At 39.7% G+C, this 27,760-nt stretch overlaps 3 protein-coding genes across 3 annotated transcripts; 2 read left to right on the top strand and 1 right to left on the bottom strand.

Annotated features, from left to right (window-relative positions):
* The first annotated feature begins 756 nt into the window (after positions 1-756).
* LOC121188312 (endothelin receptor type B-like) lies at positions 757-13,758 on the top strand. Its single transcript, XM_041047998.1, has 8 exons — positions 757-936; positions 6,307-6,867; positions 8,291-8,403; positions 8,505-8,709; positions 10,605-10,754; positions 10,861-10,994; positions 11,125-11,233; positions 11,417-13,758. Exons 2-8 carry the CDS (start codon positions 6,484-6,486, stop codon positions 11,555-11,557), a joined length of 1,236 nt encoding a protein of 411 aa, XP_040903932.1. The 5' UTR covers positions 757-936; positions 6,307-6,483; the 3' UTR covers positions 11,558-13,758.
* A 2,649-nt stretch (positions 13,759-16,407) lies between these two features.
* Positions 16,408-20,769, bottom strand: polr1d (RNA polymerase I and III subunit D). Its single transcript, XM_041047999.1, has 5 exons — positions 20,662-20,769; positions 19,984-20,081; positions 19,466-19,542; positions 17,317-17,399; positions 16,408-16,724 (listed from the first exon to the last, which is right to left on the bottom strand). Exons 1-5 carry the CDS (start codon positions 20,698-20,700, stop codon positions 16,677-16,679), a joined length of 345 nt encoding a protein of 114 aa, XP_040903933.1. The 5' UTR covers positions 20,701-20,769; the 3' UTR covers positions 16,408-16,676.
* Positions 20,770-21,501: 732 nt separating this feature from the next.
* Positions 21,502-25,354, top strand: sybl1 (synaptobrevin-like 1). The gene is made up of 8 exons (XM_041048988.1): positions 21,502-21,634; positions 22,054-22,231; positions 22,754-22,811; positions 23,059-23,196; positions 23,471-23,561; positions 23,976-24,043; positions 24,126-24,218; positions 24,576-25,354. The coding sequence occupies exons 2-8, from the start codon at positions 22,086-22,088 to the stop codon at positions 24,639-24,641; spliced, it is 660 nt and encodes a 219-aa protein (XP_040904922.1). The 5' UTR covers positions 21,502-21,634; positions 22,054-22,085; the 3' UTR covers positions 24,642-25,354.
* The last annotated feature ends 2,406 nt before the right edge of the window (positions 25,355-27,760 follow it).

Here is a 27,760-nt window from a genome sequence, read left to right as displayed (position 1 = left end):
GAAGTACTTTGTTTACACTGTTACAAAGAAAGTACAGACTCTCTATGTCGTCATTATGCTCATGTGTGGAACAATCCTTTCAGCAATATGAGCTACAGCAGCCTGTACATTATTATTCAGGGGATCATTAATGTACCAGTCATGAGTGCATGCTTTGTGAGTACACACTTCTCAACAAAAACAAAGTAACGGTAGAGGTATTAATGTGTAAAAAAACAACAACAACAACAAAAAGCAACAGGCCTATTTCCCAATTCAACTGCGTGAAAATCTCTCAAACCTGAACTGGAGCAAGCCTGACCTGAGTAGTTTTCTTTAAGCGCTGACTGGAGGAGACAGATGTGAGGGAGTATGTGTATCTTGTGTTTCTGCAGGGGAGAACCCTGGAGGGTGAACCATTCCCATGACAGCAATCCTTAATTGAAGCTTTACAGCAGTTCAGAGAGAGAACACCTCCTCTTTCATCGGCTCCCTGTAACAGCACTATGTGTGCGTCATCGCCGCCCCCCCCCCCAAAAAAAAATAAAATAAAATAAAATAAAATAGAACACTATTTAAAAAAAGAGCTGGAGAAACTGGAGAAGCGTTGCACATTTTCAGGAACAGTATTAGAAAAAAGAAGAAAAAAGTGCTTCAAGAGGGAGAGAGAGGGACCGATGCTCTTGTCTGGGGTGTGATTGGTTGTTTGTGCAGCCTCCCGGCTTGAATCTATAAAAGCCCCGCGTCCTCCCACAGTGCGTCAGAGGGCAACTGGAGGAGGGAGTGGAGGATCCTGATGCGCAGCCGGACACACGGGACGCACCGTGAACTTTCACTGCTGGAACTCACCAAACAAACACATAATAATCCAGAAAGCATCAGGGCCAATTATCAGAGCTCAGCTGGAATACTGATCGGAAAACTTTGGCACTGACCACAGCAGCACACCGCGGTCCGGTAAGTCCAGTCAAGATGTTTATGTTTAAATTGATAATGTCGATTACCTTAATTTGGTTAACGGCCGAGTAGTTGTGACTAGTGAAGGAGTGGTTGGACTTTTCGCACTTTGTGCAATAGTAACCACAACCACATGACTTCAGTTACTGCGCCTCTTTGGATAAATGACTTCGGAACTGTAGTGCACTGGCGCAATGGAGATATCTTTTTTTTGTGTGTGTGTGTGTGTGTGAAGTACCATCTATCTATCTATATATCCATTTATCAATCTAACTTAGCTTTAGTTTGTCAAAATCAGGCTTTAATTTTATTTTATTAAAGGCTCAATTAAGAAGTTTTTGTGATTTCATTAACAGTTAATTCGAGCGTCTACGTGAATCCTGTCACGTTTTTCAGTTATTGCAGAATAACAACTTTGCATGTCAGATATGTTAAGTTTTTTAGTTCACACATTATAGAATATTATATTTGACCCGCCTTTAAAACTCATTCAGTCTTTCGTTCTGGACTTGTTGAATGTTTTAACCTGTTAAAGGCGGACGTGTTGGAGTGGAGGGGTGTCAGAGATGCTTTCACACAATGACAGTATCGTATTCCTGCGGTTGCGCAGATGGAAATATGGCTGCTTTCATGTTGCATCTCGGATCATCACATTTTGATATTGGTGATCTGTCTGTACCAATCACACAGTTTATCACACAGCTTATGTGTTGGCCTCATGCAGTGTATTAAAAATATCAACATGATCATACATAGAAATGTACACTACATGTATGGAAAAATAAATAAATATTATCTACATAAAGCAAATTTACATGACAAAATAACACATCAGGAGCTCACATACCTGTGTAAAACACAGTATTATCAGTACAGCAGCCTTGTATGTCTTGGTTTCTGCATGCACACCTTTAAAGGAAAGAGGGGGAGAACAGCAGGCCACATCAGCCTGACACTTGGCCTTTGGACATGTAAATTTACCTTTCAGTTGTCAAGGGGCAAAGGTTACTTATCCAGTAACAACAGCAACAAACCAGACATTTTTGTTTGTGTCAACATATAAATGATTCGATTTTGAAGTGATAGCTGCGGGTGAAATGATGAGGTGAACATGAAATATAAGGTGAGAGATGTGATCTTGTAGTAAAACATTGTTTAAGTTCATGTAATTGTGTAGGTTAATCATTGATCATGACGTTCTGACGTTTGATAATGACGATTGAGACATTGCTGGTTTACAGATACATGTGATTTAGTATGATGCAGGTGGTACAGGCACTGTAATATGCCCAGCTGTGCATAATGGTTGCATGTTAGAATGTTTCTACAGCTATTTATGGATAATTGTGGGAATGAAAATGAAGATCGTGCATGTCAGCCCATTTCCACAATGACTGAGACTTATAAATCCGAATCAGCCGTACATGCGGCTTTATGAATCTGACAAAAAATGTGTATGTATATTTCTGTCTTAGTGTGTGCACAGAAGACAGTGTAGGTTAACCATCAAGAATCTAAACAGAGTTTTATGCATCAGCCCCCTGGTAAACTCCCACTGAACGCAGTTCTAGAACCAATGGTCCAGTTTACCCTGATTATTTTGTCCAAGAGTATTCAACTCCAACGACATGATAGGTGTGTTGTGTTTAGGTTAAAAAGCTAGCTCTCCTACCTCTGTCCAGTTAGCTATGTTTGTGGCTTGGCTAGATGGACGATATGACAGCTCTCCAAAAGTGAGGCCAAAACATCTTGATCTCCCTGAACTACTTACTGAAGCATTCTCTTAAATTGCCTTAACTGCACTCTTCTTATTTAATTATTTTACTGTTTTCAATTTTTTCTGCTCCAATGTTTTAATATATATCTTTTATTCTATTATTTATGATTTTAATGTTATATGATTTGCTTTTATTCTATGATTTTAATCTGTAAAGCACTATGAATTACCTTGTACGAATGGTGCTATATAAATAAACCTTGCCTTGCCTTGCCCCCTGGTGGCTGGCTGTAATATAGGTCATAAGCCCCGCCCCCTCCATGTTAGCAGATGGGACATGGGCCAAACTAAAAAAAAAAAAAAAATCAAAGTACACATCAAATAAATTTTTACCAATCTATGTCATGTTAGGTTTTTATCACACTCATGAATGTTCAATTGTTAATTTTTCTCATAAGTTTGGTTTTAGTTAGTTATTTGATGCTATAAAAATGCTAATGCTAGCTAGCTAACATCACTTACTTGTCAGCCGAATTGGTTTGCCCCTAACTGACGCTGCAGAACATCACCCATTTCTCATAACACACCCATTCAAATTCACCTCTCCAAATTCACAAATTTTGTTTCTCTCTTTGACTCATATGGTTCTTTGTGCTTTCACCGGAACTCGGCCGGGCTGAATGAGCCTGAAGAACGTCATTACCGCTGGCAGGAATGTATTATGGTGAAATGTAAACCTATTGCATAAATATGTCAGTCACAAAGGCACTATAAAATCTGGCACATGATGGATATATATGGCTGCCCTGACAATAACATATTTAAACCCCAAAAATGAAGCTTGATTTTCACTTCACTGGCTTTTTGTCATTTGTGGACGGGATTTATTGGACCTTTTCACAGCTGAGACCTCTAAACTCCAGGAAACTGGCAGAAAAACTATATTTCACAGCTTGACAAAGAAACTGAAATGAGGCTATAAACCTAAACTGTCACATCCATGTATTTAGGTGCAGTGGAGCTGAAACTAAGCTGGTATTTTTCATTCTGAGTTGCTCATTTTTTTCTTTTTCCATCTGTAAGAACACAATTGTGTTGGCATGTGCATGGATGTTAGCTTTTTTTTTTCCTTGCCTGCAGCATTCCTGCTATGAGTATAAGGTGTTCCTGTTATTCCAAACTGGACAAAATAACAGGAACACCTTGCAATGTCAACACAACGGTCAAAACTACAAGCTCAAAAATAACCAGGGACCTGAGTAAACATCAAAAACATTGTGAGATTCACAAAGGTAGGATTTCTCACAGGAGTGTTTCTGTAGTTATTGTACAGCTTCTTTGGAATATTTGTATTTTTCTGACACACACTAATGAACAAATCAGTTTAAGGTGACTGCTGAGGGAAATCACTGCAAAAGGCAGATTTTTACTTATTGGTCATAAAATTATCAAGCCAGGCCTACAGCATCAGTAATAAAATAATTGTACTGTAGCTCTGGAGCAGCACTCTTATCTGTCTGCGTTTGTAGATCCACCCTTCCTACATCTTCCTGTCACCTCTGTCTTTTACTGCCTCTCTCTAACCCTTCCTCTCAGGCATTGCACCTCAGCTCTCACTCTTTTCCTTCTTCTGACTTTGCTTTTCCTCCCATTGTTCCTTCAAATGGTACAGCAGATCAAAACTGTCATTCATCTCAATCTTGGCCTCTATTATTGCCAGTTTTTTTTGTGCATTTCTGTGTTTTTTTATTCAAGACATACTTGTCATGCTCCTCTTCCCGCTCCACACACAAACACATTTTCTGACCACTGCCAGTATCCCCTCCACTTTTGCTTGGGTGCTTGCCAACTTTCCACCTCCTCCTTTCTAAGATCTGGAGCCAGCCGAGCTAAAGGTCGGAGATGGTCTCAAAAGTAAAATCTATTAGATTAAGAGGATCAGCCCAGTTAAAACTCAGCTTTCCAATCACATCAGACAGTCCTGCTCTAAAATGGCCTAATGAGCTGCCATACTATACAACAGGCATTATTCAGATTATACAACACAAAGGCATTATTCAGATGACAGAGGGGATATGTATGGACGATGGCCAGATTTTTCAAAACTGATTTCTTGTGATATGTGTGTGAGTTCATCCATGTGATTTTGAGTCTTTGTGTGTGCGAACAGAATGAGCCTCTGTGAGCTGAACACAGCTATGAAGGGCAGTTGTGTTTGAGAGAGTGTGTGCAAAAGTGTGTGTGTGTGTGTGTGTATATATATATGGTGTTTAAATGGGTCTGCGTACAATCTTTTATATGTAGGCACATTCTTATATGTGATAACTAAAAAGTTAAACTACAAATTTGTCCACAAGCCTTAGCCTTCCTGAACCATGGTGTCATGGGGTTTGCACAGTCTGCTCAGTGATGGAGAGGTTGTGTGTGTGTGTGTGTGTGTGCGTGAGTGCGTGCGTGCGTGCGTATGAATGACTGTGCACCCTGAGAGAGTGTGTCTACAGATACTGCCATCCTCAATCATCCCATTTATCCCAAAAGATGCCCCAGGTCATTCTGGGGGGTACAATTCTTAAGAGGCTCTGAGTCAAGCTAGAGTCCTCTGCAAGACAAAGAAAATATCTCTGAAAATATCACACACACACAAGCACACACGCTGGACACACAGAAGAGCTGTTCTTCATCTAACCTATAACCCTGGTTATCACTGTTCCAACTTGTCTGCTCCCTCAGTACTCCCATCTCTTCCCTTTCTTTTCACTAAAGTGCTATTTTATAGCACTTTTCTGTTACACACAGCATGTTCTCCCTGTTGTAATGACAGGGAGATGTGCATGTGAGCTGTTAATGCTTTTTAAAATATCTGACTCAAGATGATTTTAACACTTGTTGAATCAGGAACAGTTTGCTCATAAAATAGGATCAAGCTTCATTACTTGACGCTGTGGTAGCGATACTTAATCTGTGTACATCCCTTGAACATTTACATGCAAGTTGCCTGACAAAGATTGGAACCGTATATAAACAAACAGACTGTGACATCAAATTTGTAGGAGTCACTTGGGTACAAAGCTTACAGCTGTCAGGCCAGAGACAAAGGGTTGCATCCACAGTCCTGTCTTTGGCTAAGGTTAGGCAATAAGAGCATTATGGCTAGGATTTGGGAAGTATTGTGATGGTTTAAAATTGTTAAGCTGAGACCATAAACCAGGCCTGGACCCAAAAGCAGACAGGTGGAGCGGCAAACAGTTTTCAACAGTTTATTAGTAAAGTCCAAAAAGAAAAAGAAAAACGAAAGAAAAGACAGGAGGGAGGAGGGATTGCTGGGCGGCAGGGAAGCGGCGGCTGGAGCGGAGTTGATTGCACTACCTACCTGAATCCACTACCTGAAACACACCCACACATACACACTTACACATGCACACAGAGAGAAAGAGAAGAAGAGAGACAGAGAGAGAAAGAGAACAAAAACAACAAAACCCATGGGGCAGCAGAGCTGGCCCACAACAAAAATCAAATGCTGAGTGTCTAAACATAGCCATAAAACCGCTAAATGCCAGTGTATATTTGTATTGGTGGAAAGCTTGGTGACATATAAATGCATCTGTTTATGTGTCTTTGTGTGTAACACGGTGCTTCGTCTTCTTTCTCTGCAGGACAAGGAAGCTCAGACTCAGATCCATGCTGCAGGGCCCGGAGCAAGGCCCAGTGTGTGAGTGTGCGTGAGCGTTTGAATATGTGTGTGTGAGTGCCTTTAAGTGTGTCACATTAGATTGCTGTGTGTCTTTGAGTGAGCGAACATCTTGCTGTGTGAGCGCAAAGCTCGTGTGAAGATGAGGGCCATCACTCTGCTGTGTCTCCTGATGGTTGCGGAGGTCGGAGCCTCTCGCTTCGTCCGTGACTCCCAGGGCTCTTCTGAAGCTTCAGAACCCAATAGCAATGCTTCCGTCCCGCTGCCGCCCCCACAGCCGGGCCGGCCACGGAGCTTCTTCCCACCCATGTGTGTAAAGCCCACGGAGATCAAGCACGCCTTCAAGTATGTGAACACCATCGTGTCCTGCCTGATCTTTGTGGTGGGGATCATCGGCAACTCAACACTGCTCAGGATCATATATAAAAACAAGTGTATGAGGAATGGGCCAAATGTCCTGATTGGTAGCCTGGCACTGGGGGACCTGCTTTATATTATCATCGCCATCCCCATCAATGTGTTTAAGGTAACCTCATTCATCCTCTGTAGTTTGGTTAAGCTACACAACTTTTAGTGCCTATCAGTGTCAATAGCTGTTGTATATTGTGTTATTATTGTGTTATATTTTGATTTAAATACGTCTATGATCCACAGGTTTTGTTTCTTTACTGTAAAAAATACTTAAAATACTGAAAATACTCAATACATTTCCACACCTGGTTTATACTGTGGGAAAAAAGACTCTTGGAACATCTTGGCATTAGTCTGTCCAGAGTTTACTCTGTGTATGTGATGATTTCTGCCAAGTGTCTTGTTCAAAGCCACTTGAAATGTTTTTTGGAACAGATGATAAATATTTCACAGCTATATCAAACCATTAGATCAAATGAATGCCTCTTTGTTGAATATAAAATGATGCGATGCAGTTTTGTGCACATGACATAAAATTTCACTTCAGGCGTTTTACACAATATAAAAAAGACAACTTTAAATTAATCTAATTTATTACTTATCCCATGGTCTGTATCTAATTTAGCACAGTATGGCTTTAATCCGAAATAATTTCTCTGCACTGCACTTTTGCAGTTAAAGCTGAGCCATTTGCAACGCCTTTCTTGGCACATCCCGTGGTTAGCTGTGGCTTATTTACGAGTTTATTGCTGTGGTTTGTCTCTACGTTCAGTGTGTTTCTTGTGGCTTTGTTCGTTTCCTTTTTCAGTATAGACTGTGCAGACTATTCTACCCAGACTACAGGGAATCCTTCAAGTTAAACAACACAATAAAAGCAGATCCGAAGCCAACGGTTAATATGAAGGGTTTGGATTTTAGGAGAAACTGTTTCTTTGTTTTCTTCACTCGCCTTGTGTGTGTGAAGTCAAAACATCCAGGGGGCTGGGGTGTAAGTGCAGTCACTGCATATTATCTTCCAAACCTGATTTGGAAGGTAAAGGTTTCACTTTGAATGAAGCTGAAATTCTGTGTTGCAGTTCATCCAGGCCAATCTGAGTAAAAGTCACTCTGGTTCATATTTTCTTTTCCTTTCTGGCTTTTTTGACAACAACCCAAACTGTAATGTAATGAAATGTAATAAAGAAAGTAAATATACTGTATGTTAAGCTGAGAATGAGATTTATTGAAGGAAACTTGATAATGGGAAGGTCATACAACCTCTTATTGTTTCAAGACAGCAGAGACAGTACTGAAGATTTATGTAAGAAGCCTCCAGAAAAAAAGACATTGTCCTAACATTGACCTAATATAACCCCCCACGCCCCTCAAGTGTTCCTCCTCACAGCAAAAGTGAGGACTTTCTTGTTGGTTTTGGCTTTAGCTGCTGCATTACCTCACAATGAACTGCAAAGATGTCCATCTGCTTACACAGGTGACACTAATTAAATTTCTCTCACTGAAAATATCTTTCTGTCTGCCTCAATTATTTTCCTCTGCAGCTAATAGCTGAGGACTGGCCATTCGGCGTGTACATCTGTAAGTTGGTGCCGTTCATCCAGAAAGCTTCAGTGGGAATCACTGTCCTCAGCCTGTGCGCCCTCAGTATTGACCGGTGAGTAGACTTCTACACGCATAAATTACACATATTAGTACTTATTAGTACTTATTGCTAATGCTTATGTTTGTGTTTGTGTTTGTATGCTGTGTGTGTAGCTACCATGCAGTGACGTCATGGAGCAGGGTGAAGGGGATGGGGATCCCTCTGTGGAAAGCAGTGGAGGTGACCCTGATCTGGCTGGTTGCTGTGGTGCTGGCAGTCCCTGAGGCGCTGGCATTCGACATGTTGGAGATGCCATACAGAGGAAACAAGCTACGCGTCTGCCTGCTGCACCCAGAACAGACCACCAGCTTTATGAAGGTAGAGCACTTGATTAGATGTGTAACCTGTTAGCAGTGATGGGAGATGGAAGACGTATTTAGATCCTATACTTAAGTAAAAGTAACAACTTCAAATTATTTAAAAATTATTCCATTACAATTATCTTTGGTACAAATTTAAGTTAATTTTAGCCTCATTATTTTCTGTTGGGTTGTAGAATCTGTAACAACACAGCATTTTTAACATTGTCAAGCACAGCATCACATTGAGCTGAATGCTAATGGACGTCACCCTGAGAAACAACAACTAAACACAAAGGGGAGCTGAGGCTGATGGGAATGCGATTGTAGTGGGTATTTGGTCAGTAATGGACAAATTTTGTTGCTTTGCTGAAGTCAGAAGGCTTTATCCTCTGGGAAACATGAATATCTGCACAAAACGTCATGGCAGTCATGACGTAGTTGTTGAGATATTTCAGTCTGAAACAACTGTAGTCCCTACAGCCACACTAGCAGCATGACTAAAAACTTTGTAAAAAACAGAGATTTTTTATCGAAAAATGAAAACCTATAGACAGAGACTGCATGTTTGTTATTCTTTTCCCTCAGACATATGGTCAAAATATCCTGCCCACTGATTAGGATCTCTCCATCAAGGCAAAGTTGGAAAAAAAAAAACATTTTGGATTTTGTTCAGCCTGCACCTGATGTTACTTTCATGTTCAAATATCAACACAATGGTTCACTTCAAAGAAAAAGCACCAGCAGCAACAACATAATCAGCGCGTCCCTTTTATCAGGATTTCTTTTTCAAGCTCTGCCAACAAGTAATTAGTGATTCCAACAAATATAATCTAATACATACTTTGTGCAAATCATTTGAATGTGACTGTTTTTCATAACAGTCATGGTACATTCATAAAGCTGCACAGCAAGAAAGACATTTCCGCTGTGTGGATATTTCCACCTTATTTAAAAAAGAAGGGTCTGAAGGTAATGCAGGACATGGACCAAATAAAGCATAGAGCTGCTGTCTTTTCATATATAATCTGTCATTTAAAATCAGGGAATTGTAAATTCAGCTTGATGTCATTAGCAAAAACATAACTCGCCAAAGCTAGTGGACTATTTTGAGAAGAACTGGTGTTTTGACTTAACTGATGAAATGTCCTTAATTCATCCAAAAATAAAATTTTCACAAGCACAACCCAAAAAAAGACTTTGTACCAAATTAAAACAAGTCTGAATCTAATTTAGGGTAATTACACTAAATTCTAAGTTATGGAAGTGTGCAAACATCTCTCAGAACCAATACGTACCTGTCTCAAGACATAATGTCTTAACCAAAATCATGCTGCTTTTGAACAGTTCGTGTGGCATTTTTAAATCTTTATTTACAAAATCTTTATTGTACAGTTGTATAAAAGTAAAATAAAGCAAAGAAAAATATTTTTAAAAATATTTTAACAGAATGTAGACCACATTTTTTAAACATGTATTAAATTTATTCAGTTATTTATAGATCAATAAAGTATATTTATCTATCTATAATTTATCATTATTGAAACAAATAAATTCCATGTTGAATAGTTAGTTTTGTGAATAAAGTGAGATACATACAGTGAGATATGACTGTTGAAAAAATATTTCACTGCCTTTTTGTTGTTTTTGTCTTGTAGACAAAGATTTCAAAGATCAAATATTTTGGGGCAGGAGTTACAGAAACACATCTGTTCCAGCTTTAAATCTCTGTACAATGTATGTTTCCAAAAGATAAATTATGTGAATGAATTTGCAGGAAACTTCAGTAACACTGTGTATAATGTGAAACACATTCAGTACAGTGAAGATCCAAGGCTCCATTCCTGTGTTATTTCATCTATGCAAGCATTTGTTGTTGCACTTTTTAAGACAGGAGCTTTTTTTTTCTTCCAGTTCTACCAGGATGTCAAAGATTGGTGGCTGTTTGGCTTCTATTTCTGCTTCCCGCTGGCCTGCACAGGAATCTTTTACACACTCATGTCCTGTGAGATGCTCAGTCGCAAAAAAGGCATGCGCATCGCACTCAACGACCACATGAAACAGGTACGTGAGCAAAAAGTCTGGTGCGCACAATGAGAGTCGTATAACAGTGATTTGCAAGACTTGAAGGCGCTCTGTGGCATCTGTGTTTGTGTTTCTCCCTGTGTAGCGGAGGGAGGTGGCGAAGACGGTGTTCTGCCTGGTGTTGATTTTTGCTCTCTGCTGGCTGCCCCTTCATCTCAGCCGTATTTTGAAGAAAACAATCTATGACCAAAATGACCCCAACCGCTGTGAGCTGCTGAGGTAGGCACAGTGGATACAGTGGTAGATACAGTGGGCGACACAAATACTGCAACCTTCATGAGAACCCATTGTTCTCTGCTCTGTTGCTTCCTGTAGTCTTTATTGTAAACTTTGCCCTTTTCTCTACCAGCTTCCTGTTGGTGATGGATTACATCGGCATCAACATGGCCTCCCTAAACTCCTGCATTAACCCGATTGCCCTCTACTTTGTCAGTCAGAAGTTTAAAAACTGCTTCCAGGTAAGAAGGAACAATGCAGCACTAAAAACATGGTATAATTAGAAAATGCAGTGAGCACAAATCCATGAATAACTCTGTGTGTGTGTGTGTGTATGTGTGTGTGTGTGTGTGTGTGTGTGTGTGTGTGTGTGTGTGTGTGTGTGTGTGTGTGTGTGTGTGTGTGTGTGTGTGTGTGTGTTGTAGTCTTGCTTGTGCTGCTGGTGCTACAGAACGTCTCCCCTGGACGAACGAGGTTCAGGAGGACGCTGGAAAGGCTCTTGCCATGGGAATGGACTAGACCGCTCCAGCTCCCGCTCCAGTCAGAAATACACAAGCTCTTCATAAACATAAACACACATGCATACATACAGACACACACAAACACATACACACACACACACTACATACCTCTTCTATCAAACACATGTTCCAATCACCTCTCGTTACGAGGAAACGGGGTCGACACTGCCAGCAGACTGACGATCAGACTTGAGTGAGGGGGGAAAATGGAGTGAGGTAGAAGTCACTTCTACAGGACTCACATCAGACTGAAAGACTCTGACATTAAAGGGTTGATCCGAACTGATGAATGAAATAACAGGACTGTACCTGTTTAAGCTGTAATACTAACTTCAGAGAAACCCAGACTACATAAATCTGTTCATACGCTGACACAGAGGCTTGTGTAGAGGACCAAAAGTCTCTCAGTGCACCATTATTGTAAATACAGTTATAGAGAATGTTTATTCAAGCCACATGTAAATGTATGTACAGTGTTATTTACATGCAGATTGCAGACTTATGACTATATCTAGCCTTAACGCTTCATGTATGAATACCAGCACTGATGAGCACTACCTGTTGAAGCTTTAATACCTCACGGGGAAAGACAGTGGGAAACTGTGACCCTGAGCTATTCTCCAAAAAGGTGCTCAAAGGTGCAAGTATTTTTTTTTTAATAGGAAAAAAGCACGACTGTGCCTCTGCATGTACAGGATCAGTAGCTGATTATCAGAGAATCAAGAGCATGCTGTCACTGCTCAACGCCCATGTGCCCTGGTGACGTCGTTCCTGAGTAAAATGAGCCCCACTGTGGGACTCACAGTCATGTGGAGGGTCAGAAATCTTTTAACTGGAAGTCGTTGCTGCTTTAAGTCATGTGGAGGGCAGCTGTTGTCCTAGAATACTGACAAATACCAGATGATTCCCATCATGCCACACAGAAGAGGTCATTATTATTACTATTATTTTTTTCAGTGCTCATGCTGTTGTAAGTGGTCTCCACTGTGTATAAAGTCTTATCTCTTACAATGTAGCTTCTATTTTTCTAAGAAAATATCACAAAACACCTGAAGCTTGTTTTATCTTCCAACATGAGGTGTTCATTTATTGTTTCCAAATATTTCATCTCCATCAGTGAGCGGTCGTGTTACATAGATGTTCCTGTGGCTCGACTCTGAAAATTACCTCTAAGAGCTGCTTAAGGAATTCATTTTCTATAATGGACACATTTAAAAGCTTTAGGAAGGAAAAAGAAATTTTGTACAAGTGGTTGGTTTTAAGAAGTGAATGTTTTTAGCTGAGATTATATTTCTTTAACTACATAATGATCATAGAAATTATTTAGAAATAATAGTTCTTTCCATTCAGTATAGTAAGCAGGTAAATGCAGGTAAAGTTCTGATGTAATGTGGTTAATCGGCACAGTCTGTGACTGACAGATACAGGCTGGAGGATTCTCATAATGAGAAATGAAGTATGTTGGGTGCAACACAGTCGGAGAAGGTGCTCCTAATATTCTGTGGTAACTGTAGAGTTAGGACGTCTGTAGCTAGTGGTAGCTGAAAGCACTCAGTAGTCATGTACTTGTGACAAATCTTGTGATGCCAGCACATCATAAAAATACTATTTACACAATATTGGTTTCTTAAAAAAAATGAGGAGAAACTGCAGTTTGAGCCTGATGGCCTGAAGTCTCCAGTCCATCAGAGGGAATACATGGATTGTGTATTCATAGTATTACCATTAGGTAAAATGCTGCCTAATGCATGCTACAATTTATTGTGAACAAACTTTAAACCTAAATGAATAAAAGTTTGTAAGTCTGCCTTCTTTACCAATCTAGTAAGCAAATGTGTCGTGTCCTTTTTTAAAACCCATCATTTTGCTAAATAACCAGACAATGTGTTCAACAACACTGAAGCATTCTTAAACAGACAGGATTCATGTGTAATATATCAGTGTTCAGACAAAATATTTCCTTCACCACTTTACTAGTGTTTGCAGCAGTGCTCAAAATAGCTGATCGAGCAGAATGTCTCATTAACTCATCATATGTATTTATACCATCGTCATTTTGTTTTCAGCTACATCTAAACGCAGCTGTGTACTGTCAGGTCTGAGCAGCTGTGTGAGAATCTTTTATAGAGGGACCACCAAGCTAAGACGTTAAAAAAGTCATTTGAGGTTGAAGATAAAATGTGAATACTGGCCCTGGTGTTTTGAAATACATTTATACTGTACTTATTTGTTGAGAGTATGCAGTAATAAATATTATTTTATAGCATTTGTGTTGTTTATTTGCTGACAAGTATAGTCCATGGATTTATGGGCATTCCTGGTCACTAGAGATTCCAGCCTATAGTTGCTCACATAATTTTAACAGGTTGCACAACAGCATATCTGCACACATGAAGTGGGGTGTTTGGAAAGAAGTTTTCACTGACTTTTCATGGAAATACTTAACGTAATGTACTTTAAATACATCTCTGTTGTTCAGTCATATAAAAGTATTTTTACAAATGCTCAAATATTCCTTAGTTTCCCCTTTAAAATCAGAGTACAGCTATGGTATGAGAAACCGGTGCTCTCTTGACAGGAGTGAGCATAAAAAATCATCTGTTATTAACAGCCCGTCAAAGGTTAAATACTGTGTCACTGTGCTCTGTGGTCTTTTTCAATTATTTAGGAGAGGTTACATTTGGTTCGCATCAGATTTTAGAGGAAGAAAACAAAATGTGTCAGATGTGTTACCAACAACCTTCAACAAGGCTTTTCCTGGTTTGAAGTTATTGCTTCAGACAGCTACACATGAGACTCCAGGGGCCAGTTCCAAGAAGCAGGTTGACACAGATAACTGCAGCTAAATCTCAGAAAAAGATCTGTAATTTCAGTGGATGTTACAGTTTTGATGGAGTTCTACTTTCCCACTTAATGAAGCTGTTTCTTGGAAGTCCACAATTCCCCAAGGCAGGGAACATTATTTATTAGCCATTAATTTATGTTCTTATTTTGTGCCAGAGTCATTTATATAGGTTTGGTTCTAATGTACAGTGTCTATGTTACAGAGAAAACTATTTAGGAGTACTGGAGAAGAGAATTTGGATGGTGTTTTTCTTAACATGTCACAAACCACAAAGAACTGACTGCAGTCGTAGTCAAAGCATGAAGCCAAAGACACAAACCCCTGCATTAATGAACCTCAGTGTAGGACAAACAAAAACCCAGAATAATTACATGAAACTAAATCATTAAAGCAACAAATCTATAACTGAACTGACAATTTTACAATAACCGCAGTGTAGGTTTTTGAAAAGTAAGGAGGGAAAACAAAGATGAGCCTGTTGGTATGAGCTGGGATTTCATCCCTAAAGTAATAAATTCTGAACTTCATGACATGGTGACATTTTGAACATAGCCACATCAAGCATGGCGTAACACATTTATTCACAGCAGTGCTCCAGTCTCCCACTGCTGCTGTAAAAAAAAGACAAAGTCTTGTGCCCATGCTTGATGTGGTTTTGGACATCTTAGGAGTTTTAGGAATTTCCCTTCTACTGCCAGCACCTTAAACTGTGGCTGTCATTGCAAAAGTTTTTAAAAACCATTTTCAACACTGATATTGACTCTACTTCTGCTACTATTACAGTTAGCATTTACCCTCATCCTGTGACTGACAGTTGTTTAGTTGTTTAGCCTTAAGTGTGCTCTTCAGCAAAGGTTACACAGGTTCACTTCATGTAAGTTCTCCATGTTTTCATTCTTCCTAGTTGGGAGCAGGCGTCTTCACAAACTGGTTCTTATAGCAAAAGCTAGTACATTTTTTCAACATTACAGAATTATTTTGACATTAGAAAATATTAGAATATTAGAAAATTAGAAAATGCTCTCGCTTATTTGATTTCTTGCCAAGAGTTAGATAAGAAGATTGATACCACTCTTATATCTATCTGTTAAGATTCAGTATGAAACTAAACCCAGGTTCAAAAAATAAAATAAGAAAAAGCCTAACACTTAACACATGATTTCTTGTATGTTTGTATTGTACACATGAACCAAAGTGGAAATCACTGCACCCTGTCAAGATATAGTCCAACACACAATTCCCTGTAAACCCCAAACAGCATTTTTCACACTTCTTTTGTTATACATATCAAATAAACAAGCTAAAACACTTTTTTGTTGTTGTTGTTGTTGTTGTTGTTTGTTTTGTTTTTTTTTTTTTTTTGGTTAGCTTCACCAGTGATGGTAGGCAGATTTTGTTCATTCAGACAAAGCTGGACTTTGTGATCCCCCATTACAAGTCCTTCTGCTAAGCTAAGCTAACCAGCTGCTTCACATAAGAGCAGTATCAATCTCCTCATCTGACTCTCAGGCGATTAAGCATTCTTTCCCACAATGTCCAACTGTTTTATTGAAAGAAAGCCAACCAGTTCTGTGACACTAAAAAATAAAATAGTGCTAGTCTAAGTTTACAGGCATGAAAAGATATTCTTTCCCATATTGCACATATAATTTATCAAATATGAGTCATAGCTGCTGTTTTTCCCCAAATAATATTACATACCCAAAGAGGCAGCCATGCATGAACACATGATTGACAGAGGGATATGATTAACCTCAAATAACTTTAACCTCATTATTTACACTCCTCTCCCCTCATTTTCCCTCTCTGTCATCTTGGCACTGTATGAAATCCCTCGCATCACATTCCTCTGCTAATGAGGACATTCTAGCTTCTACTTCTTCCTTCAAAGGACAGATGAGAGCAATTTGGTGTTTGAGAGACTCATCACTTTAGGTTTGGACATCCTTCAAATAGTGCTACATGAGTGGTATGAAAATAAATTTTACAGTCAAGTGGCTGAGCTGGTGTTACAAAATCTTTCCATGAACCCCCCTCCCCCAAAAAAGAAAAAGGAAAAGGAAAATCTTTGTTCACTAAGTTTAATGTTTGAAATTTGTTTTGCTAATCATTCCAACAATTCAGGACAGATGAACACAAGAGCACATTTATCACACATCATAAATCAATTTGAACATAATACAAAAGAAAACTGTACAAATGTCTGAAAATGACATTATCAAACTGGTTTGAGGGGTAGGAGAACTTGCCATACCTATCTTTAGCTGGTAGACATATAAAAGAGAAATATCAAAACTAAATTTTCACATGTGATGGGCTTCATTCCATGGGTTCCTCTTGCCTCTCTTTGAACTCATTAACTCTCGCCTGGAACAAAATAAAAGAACATGTAATCAGAGTTGGGGCTGAAACAGTGTGGACAGTGTTATGTTTAATCGATGCCGACTGAGCCTCCTTTCACTGTGGGAGTAATATACAGAGGCCACCAGATGACCCGTGGTTTCCTCTTGTCTGCCACATGAAAATAATATTATTCCATATGTGAATATTAAGCTTCATTTCATTTCTTGCTTGTCTTCTGGTGTAGAGCAGTCAGAGACCTGGGTCAGATTAAGGACATTAAGGCCTGCACAAAAGTCTGCAATACCACTAATCATCAGCTGCCATTCAGTTTCGTTGCCAAGTCAACATAAATACAAGCTTGTGTGTCATCTGTAAATGGTCCATAGCTGAGTTAGACTATGATCCACCTGCAGCTACTTAAATGAAAATAATCCTTGCACTGAGCTACATTCATGCATGTGCTATAACTTACGTACTCATGCACAATTCACAGTAAGCCGCTTATTCTCTTCCAATATGACCTGAAGCTTACCCATAAATCAATATCAGGTCACTGTTGGCCAGTTTTTCTCAACACCAGACGGGTGATCAGTGTTCAACAGAGACTCAGGCCTACCTGAAATGTGTTGAGAACATGTTGACAAACGTCACTAAGTTCATTCAGACCCCTCCGCAGAGGCTCTGTGGCTGCAGCTCCTCCTGAAACAGACAGCAGATACCGCTACCATTAATAGTAATAATCAAAACAATGTGGTTGTTGTTTGGTGGTTCTTTTTTTTTTTTTTGATTGCATTTCCTTCCCAAACATTTCAACCTTAGTTTCATTAGTTCAGAAAATATTTTCCTAATAGTGTTGTGGGGTGTGCTTTTTTTTTTTTTTTTTCGGAGAGCAGCAGTACCATGGAGCGTGGTGTCCCACCATGATTTGTGGATGGCAGACTCATGAACAGAGATGTTAACCAGCTCCAATGCTTTCTTTAAGCCTTTAGCTGTTTCTCTGGGCTTCTTTCTTATCTAAGCATCTGTGTCATCTTAGCTCGGTGCCCACTTGAAAGGAGGGAGAGTACCGCAGAACTAAGTTGTCTCCATTTATAGGCAGTTTGTCTGACTGTGGACTGATGATTATCTAAATTCTTTGAGATCGCTCTGTAACCTTTTCCAGTTTTATGCAAATCAACAGGTTCTGATCATAAATCTTGCGAGATCTTTTTACTGAAGCATGGTTCATATCAGCAGAGGCTTCTTGTGAGTGACAAACTCAAAAAGGTTGTTTTTCTTTTTTGTAGACATGAAAACGGCTCTAACACATAGCTCCAATCTGATTTCATTGACTGGAATCCAGGTTTGCTAACTCCTGACTTCAATTAGCTTTTGTTGATGTCATTAGCCAAGAGGTTCACTTACATTTTCCAACCTACACTGTGAATGTTTGAATGATGTATTCAATATGGACAAGAACAACACAATGATTTGTCTGTTATTGGTTCAAACAGATTGTGTTTGTTCTAAACTGTAACTTAGATAAAGATCTGACCATGTCTCAAGGCAACTTTTTTCTAAATCTAGGGTGAGGGTGGATAAGAAACTCTAACCAAACAGGCTTCCAAGATAAGGAGTTTTTGAGAGTAAAAATAAAAAAATATATATCAAGGGCCAAAAAAACATTTAAAAAATATTTTACATGCCTCAGTTCTGGGACCCAAACACTGTAGAGACAAGCTCTGAACATAATCTGAGACAGTGCTACAACCAATTTCCTAAATTACATCTGATTTGGCAAGGAGTGACCCTTCACCTACTTTTTCTTGCCACAGCAACTCTTACAAACACCCAAAATCTAATTTATCACCACCATGAAATGACATTTCTGTCCTCTCCCTTGGAAAGAAATTATATTTTTTAAATATAATGTATTAATTTAGTTAATTTAGTAAAAGCTACAGGTCAATGGGAAATAGAAAATGAATGTACCTCAAAAGTGATAAGTGGAAATAAGTACAGAGAGTTACTTATTTTTTCTGGATTTTATCATTATAAATTGAATGTTTCTGCTTTTCTGGATGATAAACAAAAATGAGCAAGCAAGTTTTTGTATCACTTTATGCTTGAGCACCATATTATGCTCATCTAATTGACTAATCATAAACTGTGATACAAAAAAAAATGAATGAAAATGATTGTTGGCTGCAGTCAGAGTCACCTTCTCACATGGAGGACTTCCACCCACCCATTTTTATTGTGGTCATGTGGGGAACAATAATGACATAAGTTTATCTAGAATTACAGCTGAGCATCTGAAAGCACAGTACAAACCAGGGTTTTTCCTGGTGCCTGAAACGTAATTGTGTCCTGTTATGATGAAGCTGTTGGGAAAGATCCTCCAGGCATCCTGAATCTTAGTTCAACAACAAAAACAAGTTGTTTTCTCAGTCTTGCTGAGTCCTTTCATGTGATGGGGCTCCTGCTATCTGTTGGTACTTTGTGCAAAGCGGCTGACATTTGATTTTTTTCTAACAAGGCAAGTGGTTATAGTTCTCTGTGGACGTGTGTTACTCAAAGTCAGTTACCGGCTTTTCCTGCGCAACTGAGTGGACAAAGTGAATGCACCAGACTCCAATCAACATCTTTACATGTTTGCAAGACGGCCCAAAAATGCTAACTCTCAAGCTGCCCTACACATGTGCGCACACATAAACAAACCTAGGCTATTTATGTGTGGAAGAAAAACAGTATGAAGTGATGACATTTTAAAGAGTTTTTCACACCTTGTGTCTGTATGCGAAAGTTGATCTTGCTCTCAGAAGGGTGAGTGATGGTGTAGCCACAAAAGTCCACATCCGCACTGAAGGAAAACAGGAATGTGAAAGTCAGATTTGTTATCATTTTCAAGGTTGAGCTTTAAACGGGGGAGGAGGTGTGAATACAAGTTTTCCAATATCAACTCATCCCAGCTGACCTGAACTGACAGAACAAAAACAAAAAACACAGGGAACAAAGAGGAATCACAAGTGCACTCAGAGCTCCCTTTGATATGATTATCATGAATTGTCAAAATGATCTCTGTGAGTTGAAAGGAGGAAAGAAAACAATCCCCTCTACCAGAGTCAAACCACAAATGGCACAAATTAAGCAATCCATCATAGCCTTTGTACTTCAAATGAAATACATGTGACAGAGATAAATGTTTTTAAACACAAAAAGAAAAACAGGTCAAACCCCATGACCATGACATGCTGAGTTTAAAGCAAGTGTCTGAAAAAAAAAAAAAAAAAAAAACACTAACTTTTTCATGATCATATATCTGAGTGAGTTGCCCAGTGTATGGTCTTCATCATGAAGCACAAATGTCACACAGCCCTCATCAGCCCCATCAGCTTGGACCTGAAACACAAAAGAAATATTTATCAAAACATCACACATCCAACTCTGAACAAAAACACCAGCCAACTCCCTCCTTGGAGATTAGTGAGTGGGAGAATCAGTCACACTGAGGAGAGGGAACTATTATGCATTGCCAATAAAGTCAATAAATATTATCTTACAGATGCACATTGTCAAGAGTCAGCTGAACATATTGAACAACAATGCTGAGAAAGTCAATGAACACTGGGGTCTGTTTGAAGACTGCCCTCCAGTGGAAAAACTCTGAACCAGCAGCAGTAAAAGTAGATCGAGTGGTTTACACCTAATATCTACCGTTAACTCTACGTACTATCACATACCATATGTGTCCACGGCTAAGGCTGCATTTAAGAGAAGAGCTTTAAATGTAGTTTGGGTCTGCGGTGTTTTCTAACAGTGAGCTACAGTAGCTGCCCACGTGTGGAGTTTAAATGTGGTCGAAATGCAATCAAAGCTTCTTTAGGTCAATATTTTTTTTCAAAACAGAGTTTAACAACAGTAAGGCAATATTAGCTACATATAATATTTAATAAATACTCAAAGCATGTTCGCTTCTTACCATCTCCAGCACTGGCTTCTTTTCGCCGTCTCCAGCCATACTTCACATACACCACAGACCGTCAATACAAACGTCATGGGGGTTTGAGCCCTCTACCTTGTCTGACAGGCAAAAGGACGTTCAAAGGGGTTAGCGCTTATCCCCACAATGTTTTTTGTTTGTTTGTTTGTTTTCCTTGTCTATTGTACAAAACATATAACAACAACAACGAACACAGGCAGGGGGTGTGATTATGCCAGTAAGCATGAATTTATTATTCAAAAGTATGATATAATTATCAAGAGACTCACAGTAGTCACATGGCTTGACCTTTTAAAGTTTGGATATATAGGTACAACCTGAGCCACATGTCTTTAAAAAAACCTATTTGCTAATCTACACGTTAGAGATGTGCTTGGGTGAAGTTAAACAAAAATAACTAGCCTAGTCCTAGAAAGCATGTTTAAAACGTGTTTGATAAAAACAATCAATGCAATGTCTTGCTTCATGTGAACAACATGCAAATACAAGACAAATACAAGCTATATTTTGATACTGATATAATGTATTATCGTAATTTTATTAAGCACTTATTTCTGTACTGTGAAGTGAGCATTATAGTGAGTCATCCATGGACAGCGCGTTGGTCGCCTGTCAGAATTTACCGAGGGCTTAAAAAACATTTCACATTGCCTGTCGCCTTAACGTAAATATGAAAACATGTGACGACAAGCTTACACATCACTTACACAGGAAGTTGAAAACTGTATTTCCAAAACGCGAAACGACACCACTGAGTACGTAAGGGTGTGGGATGTGGTAAGAACTACATTACCCAAGAGGGGCGTGAACTGGTTTCCGGTCTGGAGGTCTTAGTGATTTGCAAAGCAGAAGTCACTCGGAAGAGATTAGCTAGCTTGCTAGAAGCTGAAACGTCTGTAGATGTTGGAATTTGTGCTAAATGAGCTGCTTTGAACAGCGCTGACTCATCGAGGTATTGGATTTATTATTATATATTACTGGTAACTGTGTTAGCTCCGTAGCTATAAACGTTACTTATTACCGCCGTAAACAGCTATCTACGTAACGCTATTGTGTACATTGGTCAACAACATGATTAGCTTGCTAGCTTGTTGTTTACCCGGACACGGTTAATCTGTATTTCGTTTTTATTTCTCGTGACAGCTGGACTGTGGAGTTAGCACTGACTTAGCGACTAGTGCTTGGATTTCTCTTAATTACACAAATTCACACACAGTATGCCTTCACCGTCGTTTCTTTCCTGTCTGTGACAGTACCCTCAAATGTTTCACCAGAATTAATCTCTGTTAATCAGTCTTTTTCTCCAGCACACCCTGCTCCCCTGTGGCACCACCAGTAACATCTCGCTTTTGCTATTCTTTGTGTTGTCAGCGAGTAATAGAGCTGAAATCCCTGCTGTTGCCATGGCAATCCTGTTTGCTGTGGTGGCTCGTGGAACCACCATCCTGGCCAAGCATGCATGGTGTGGTGGGAATTTCCTGGAAGTGACTGAACAGATCTTAGCCAAAATCCCGTCAGAGAATAACAAATTAACCTACAGCCACGGCAGGTAGGGACGCACACGCACTTGCACACTTCCATACACATCTGCACACAGGCGTCACACGACAGTCACGCACCTTATCCTGTGACTGCAGCTGACTTAACTTTTCTTAGTTTGGCAAAGGCAAGTCCACAGACCAGTGATACTTACAAGATCAAAACTGTTTTGGTGTCAAACATATGCTCAAATTCTAGCAATGAGTTCTAGATCACCAAAAACATGTTCTGATACACTGTTCCCATCAGAATTTACAGAGGCTGAACCACAGGAAACCTGAATGCCACAGTGGCCCAGTGTAATGGGTCCTCATTCAAATCCCTTGGCAGTGAAGAGGGCAAAGGAGAATACCAGTGTCATTTAGATTTACAGCTGATTTACCAGTTTGTTTCTAGTTAATGTTTCCCTGGATATTATGCTGTGCTTGTAATGTACTGGATTAAAAAAAAAAACAAAAACTAATGAAAATTCAATTGTGTGCTTTTGACTGTATAAATGTAATGTTGACATTTTCTCTTTTTTCTTTCTTAGCTACCTCTTTCACTACATCTGCCATGACAGAATCATATACCTTTGTATCACTGATGATGTAAGTCTATAATTATGTCAGATATCTATACATTCTTGTGTTTAGATTTAGAATTCCCTCACAATGGCATTATCATAAATAATGGGACAGAATTCAGGTTGTTTTTATTTTTTCATACGTATATATTTGACCTATAACAACATTTAACACAACAGTAAACTCATTGTAACAATATGGAAGATTTCACTAGATCTTTAAATTAGTGTGTATGTATAATTTATTCACATTTAATTCTTCTGTGGCAAAGGACTTTGAGAGGTCACGTGCATTCAGCTTCCTCAGTGAAGTCAAGAAGCGTTTCCAGACCACGTACGGGTCGCGAGCGCAAACAGCTCTGCCCTACGCCATGAACAGTGAGTTCTCCTCAACACTGGCAGCTCAGATGGTGAGTATGACAAGAGCCTGAGCGTATCTTTCTCTTTCTCTGTATGCTGCTGCAATGTAAATAACCTGATGGCAATTTGCACAACACTTTAAATAATATGTGTATATTCCCCACAGTCAGATTCTCTATTCACAAACAGAGCAACATTGTCTTGTGATGGCGCTGTGACTTCTTTTTACTTCTGTAGTCTATAAAAAGATGCAGTAATCTCAGAATACTCCTTTTCATGTCCCTCTTTGCCCCCACCTTTCTCTGTCTTTATTTCTCTTTGAAGAAACACCACTCAGACCCTCGTGGATCAGATCGCCTCACTGACAGTCAGATGCAAGTTGATGACCTGAAGGGCATTATGGTCCGTAACATAGGTCAGCACCTCATGAGTCTCCTCATACAAGGATGCCTCATAACGTGGTTCTTATTGATATGGTGCTATAAAATTATACTAGAATTACTTTTCCAATTTGATCATTTAATTGAATCAGAGAAATTCTACGTGTGACTGGCATTTTTCACTCTTCAATGGATATAGTGTGTTAGTGGCATCAGTGACCTCTTCATAATACTGTGCCATTGATACACTGGAATTTGTTGGCAGTCATACCAAAAGCAAGTGAGCAAAACATTAGACAGTATTTTAATATGTTAAATTCTGTTAAAGACTGTGGGGTTACTGTCTCAAATGTCAGTCCGACCTAAACCACAATTTGATGTGAATCTCAGTACACTGGATCTTTTGTGTATCCCACGTTAACTTTGGCTCTCTTTGTGTCTTTTCACAGACTTGGTAGCTCAGAGAGGAGAGAAGCTGGAATTGCTGATTGACAAGACGGAAAATCTGGTTGATTCAGTGAGTTTAAAGGCCAGTGGTTTTGCCCTGTTTGATGCATCGTATTTGGCACTGATGTTATTTTCTCTCCGTCCTCCTCCAGTCGGTCACATTTAAGACTACGAGTCGTAACCTTGCGCGAGCCATGTGCATGAAGAACCTCAAGCTGACTGTTGTTATTGTGCTGGTGTGCCTGGTGAGTGCAAACAGTAAAGATAATTACTAAGTTATCCAAGTATGGTGGATTATTACTTTAGCTCTGTCTGTGCTAAGGAAACGCCTTTAGGCGGAAACAGTGCATATTTTTCATTAAATAAAGAATGAGACAGATGACTTAGCTACTACTGCTTTCATTTTCAGCTATGATGGAAATCAGGCTCCGGAAAAACTAATGGAATTTACTTCATATTGAAGCAAAATGCATTTCACACATTGATCTTTCCTAAGAGGGCTCGTCAGCATTGTTTGACTGTAGGAATTCCCCCTGTATTGTTCACTATGTTATTAATCAGACAGTTATGCAGGAGGTGAACTTTGTCTCTGCTCTTTTCAGGTGGTTCTTTACATTATTGTCTCTGCTGCCTGTGGAGGCCTCAGGTGGCCCTCTTGTGTCTCTTAATGAGAGGAAAGTAGGAATAAAAGAGAGGGAGATAAAGGAGAAAAAGATGAGGGGGAGAAGCTCCTGTTCAACTTGGCCTGCCAATGGACACAAAGGGAAACACAGCTTTCCTTGCTTTACTCCTCCAGCTTCAGCATCCCAGGAAGACATATGCTGCTCCTTGTCCGGCCTCCTTCCTCGCCCCCTCTTTGATAGTGTGCACATTGACTTGCCTTCTGGACAGGGAGTCCCTGCTCATACCCACACTAATGGACAGCAGCCATGTGGCCTAAAACTGATGTGGAACTATAATCTTGTCTTATTCTAGTCTGGTACGTTCATCCTGTCTCATGCACTTAGTGGCCTGATGTATCAGTCTGTGATACTGTCCTGCACCTATCTATGTAATTAATCCATTCACACTGATAACTGAATGAACCACAAAGATAGCAAAGACTACTTTGTCATTTTCCTGCTTTCCCTTTGATGTCAACAGAGAAATATGGGGCCTGCAAGTGTAAGTAGTATTCAGAGTATATTGCAGATCCGTCAGGAAGGACTCCCGCAATGCAGTGTCTGGTCCAGTGACTGAGAACTCGTTTTTGACAAAACTGATGCAGTATACAGATTTTCTGGTTTACGTTATATCTCCAAGCACAGTAGTATCTTTTAAAATGGATGTTGTAAAATACCAGATATGATCATACAAATAAATATTGTATATTTGATTGATATTACTGACTCAAAAGATGTAATGGTCCTTTAAGATCAAGCCTGATTTTTGAGAACGTCTATTTCCCTCTCCCACCTGTGGACTTGATATGATGGGAGACTTAATTTGCCCTACAATTGCTAGGATATTCAGTGTGCCCATACGTTCTTTCTGTTAACACAATGCACTTTTTACATTGTACATAGATTTGCTTCCTGGCATCATATGGTTTATAATCCTGTAATTATTTAATTATTGTACATTGGGATTTGAAATAATAAACTGATGGTATGGAGTGCTTGATCTCTACAGCTGGGAAACTAAATATATGGCTTTCATTTTCGCTAGTCACACAGAGAAGAGCTGAATCGATGAAGGTGATTATTCTTTCATTAATTGATTAAACCGACTGGGTTCTGACCTGCCATTAGATGTAAGTTAAATAAAGTTAGATAAATCCAAGCAAACAACAGTTGTTCATCACAATGTGAGCTGAACTTCAGTGTGAGCAGTCCGTTGTTTGGATGAGATAAATGAAGCAGGTGATACTACTTGTTCATTAGGACATTGACAGCTGCGCGTTCCCGTCTCTGCTGCTCGCTCCTGCGACAGGTAAAATGTTGACTTTTTTCAGCGGCAAATTATGTCCTGGTTTATGAATTTAATACCCTAGTTTTAAATGTTGCTCAGAGGGTAAGGTTTCCATTTTTATTTTCCCACATTACTTACCCAATTTTGTTTCAACCGCCGTTCGCTGTTCTCCATTGTTGTTGTTTGTCGACCGTTGAAGTTAGTTACGGTTGGTCCGCTGTGTTTGTAACCACAGTAGCTAACACCGGGACATTTTAACATAAAACTATCACATTCCCTCATCTTTTAAAGTGTCCCAGAGATGTTGTGTAGTCTGCTGTGTTAAAACCATTTATGGACTTTAAAGAGTATTTTCTTTGCTATTTGTAGCTGCATCCTATGTTTACTCCAGATCTAATTATAGACCTAACTGGGCTGGAGGAGGCCTCACACTGGGATTATCTATCACTTCCTGGACATGTCTCAGTGAGGTTTATTAGGTGTATGCATCATTGTTTAGTGTAAACTCACATGCCTCTGTTTTTCATTAGATAGCGTAGGCCCACGGCTGGCCTTTTACTGTTTGCCCGTGCCAAAGCAGACTGACTAATATTCTGACTGCTGAAAGACAGTTCTGGGCCATTCTTCTAACTGGACTCATTGGTGTGGTTTTGTTTCCCTGTGCTTTACAGAGGGTGGCCTTGTCCCTGTGGTATGCTGGCTGGAATCCCCCAGTTTGACCTGCTGCCCTGCCCCGTGGGTCAGCCAGCTCTGTGCTTGAGCTTTTGATGGCTGTCCCTGCTGCTCATAACTGCTCAGTGTGTGATACTGACATGTCCAGCCACCCATGCGAAGGCAAGGAAAAGCCATCCAAGGCTGTCTGCATGGTGCCCGAGGGGCTTCAGAAATAGTTCTATGGCATTGTTTCATTGCTCTCACTCTGAGTTTTAAGTGTATAATTCAATTTGAAGGTTGTAACTTGCGTGGCAATTCCCTGAAGGTAAACACAGGTACTTTTTGAGATTCCATATCAAAGAATTGCATATTTTTGACAGTTCATCCAAGCCAGTTTCAAAATAATCCAAATTTATTGTTTGACAAGGCAGAATGGGATCTGACTCTCAAAGCACAGGGCCGTACTGGGCCCAGGGGTCTGAATCTTGGAACTTCTGTTCTTCATTCTACCTAAACAGCAATATTTGTTTAACAAGATGTTGAAATGCTCAGATTGCATAACACCACCCTAAATTACAGTTAGATTTTGGAGGATATAAGCCTTACTCTGACATTACTGAGAAGATGATGAGCCAGCTCCATAGCATGATTTGCATCTTGTCTCATGTCAAGATTAGACTGTAGTCCCTAAGTTCAGAGACCTTGTATAGATTAAGCAGAAATAGCATGGGTCTTAGGGCTCTTAGACTGTGGTGTCACACCAGTGCTGTACTGTCAGGATCAAGTGTCGAGCTGTTTGTGTACAACATGAGGCCATGTTATCAGACAGTGACGCAGTCAGGGGAGGACTTCAGAGAACTTATCAGCTGTACTGACACTGGAGTGTGTGTTGCCATGTTGGAATGAGTGAGTTTCTGTGCAAGTTGTGGTTGGTTTCTGCAATGTAAAACTGTCATAGTGCAACTTTGTCCTGCACCTAGGCCTCCCGTCATTCTGTTGCCCTTTTCACTTATCCCTTGCTAAAAAGCCGTCTGATCCATTCCCTCATGAAAGAGGGACTTTGGCTGCTTAGCAACAGTGAATGCCATCTCAGTCTGGCAGGCCCTGGCCACTCCTCCTGCACTGGGCTCCGCATGGATAAGGTAACATGTTGCTTTCTTCCTCGCTTGCTCCCTCTGTAAAC

This window comes from Toxotes jaculatrix, chromosome 10 (genome assembly GCF_017976425.1).
Source record: "Toxotes jaculatrix isolate fToxJac2 chromosome 10, fToxJac2.pri, whole genome shotgun sequence".
Lineage (NCBI taxonomy): Eukaryota > Metazoa > Chordata > Actinopteri > Toxotidae > Toxotes > Toxotes jaculatrix.
The sequence above is the reverse complement of the archived record's forward strand: the minus strand, read 5'-3'. Positions and strand labels throughout refer to the sequence as shown.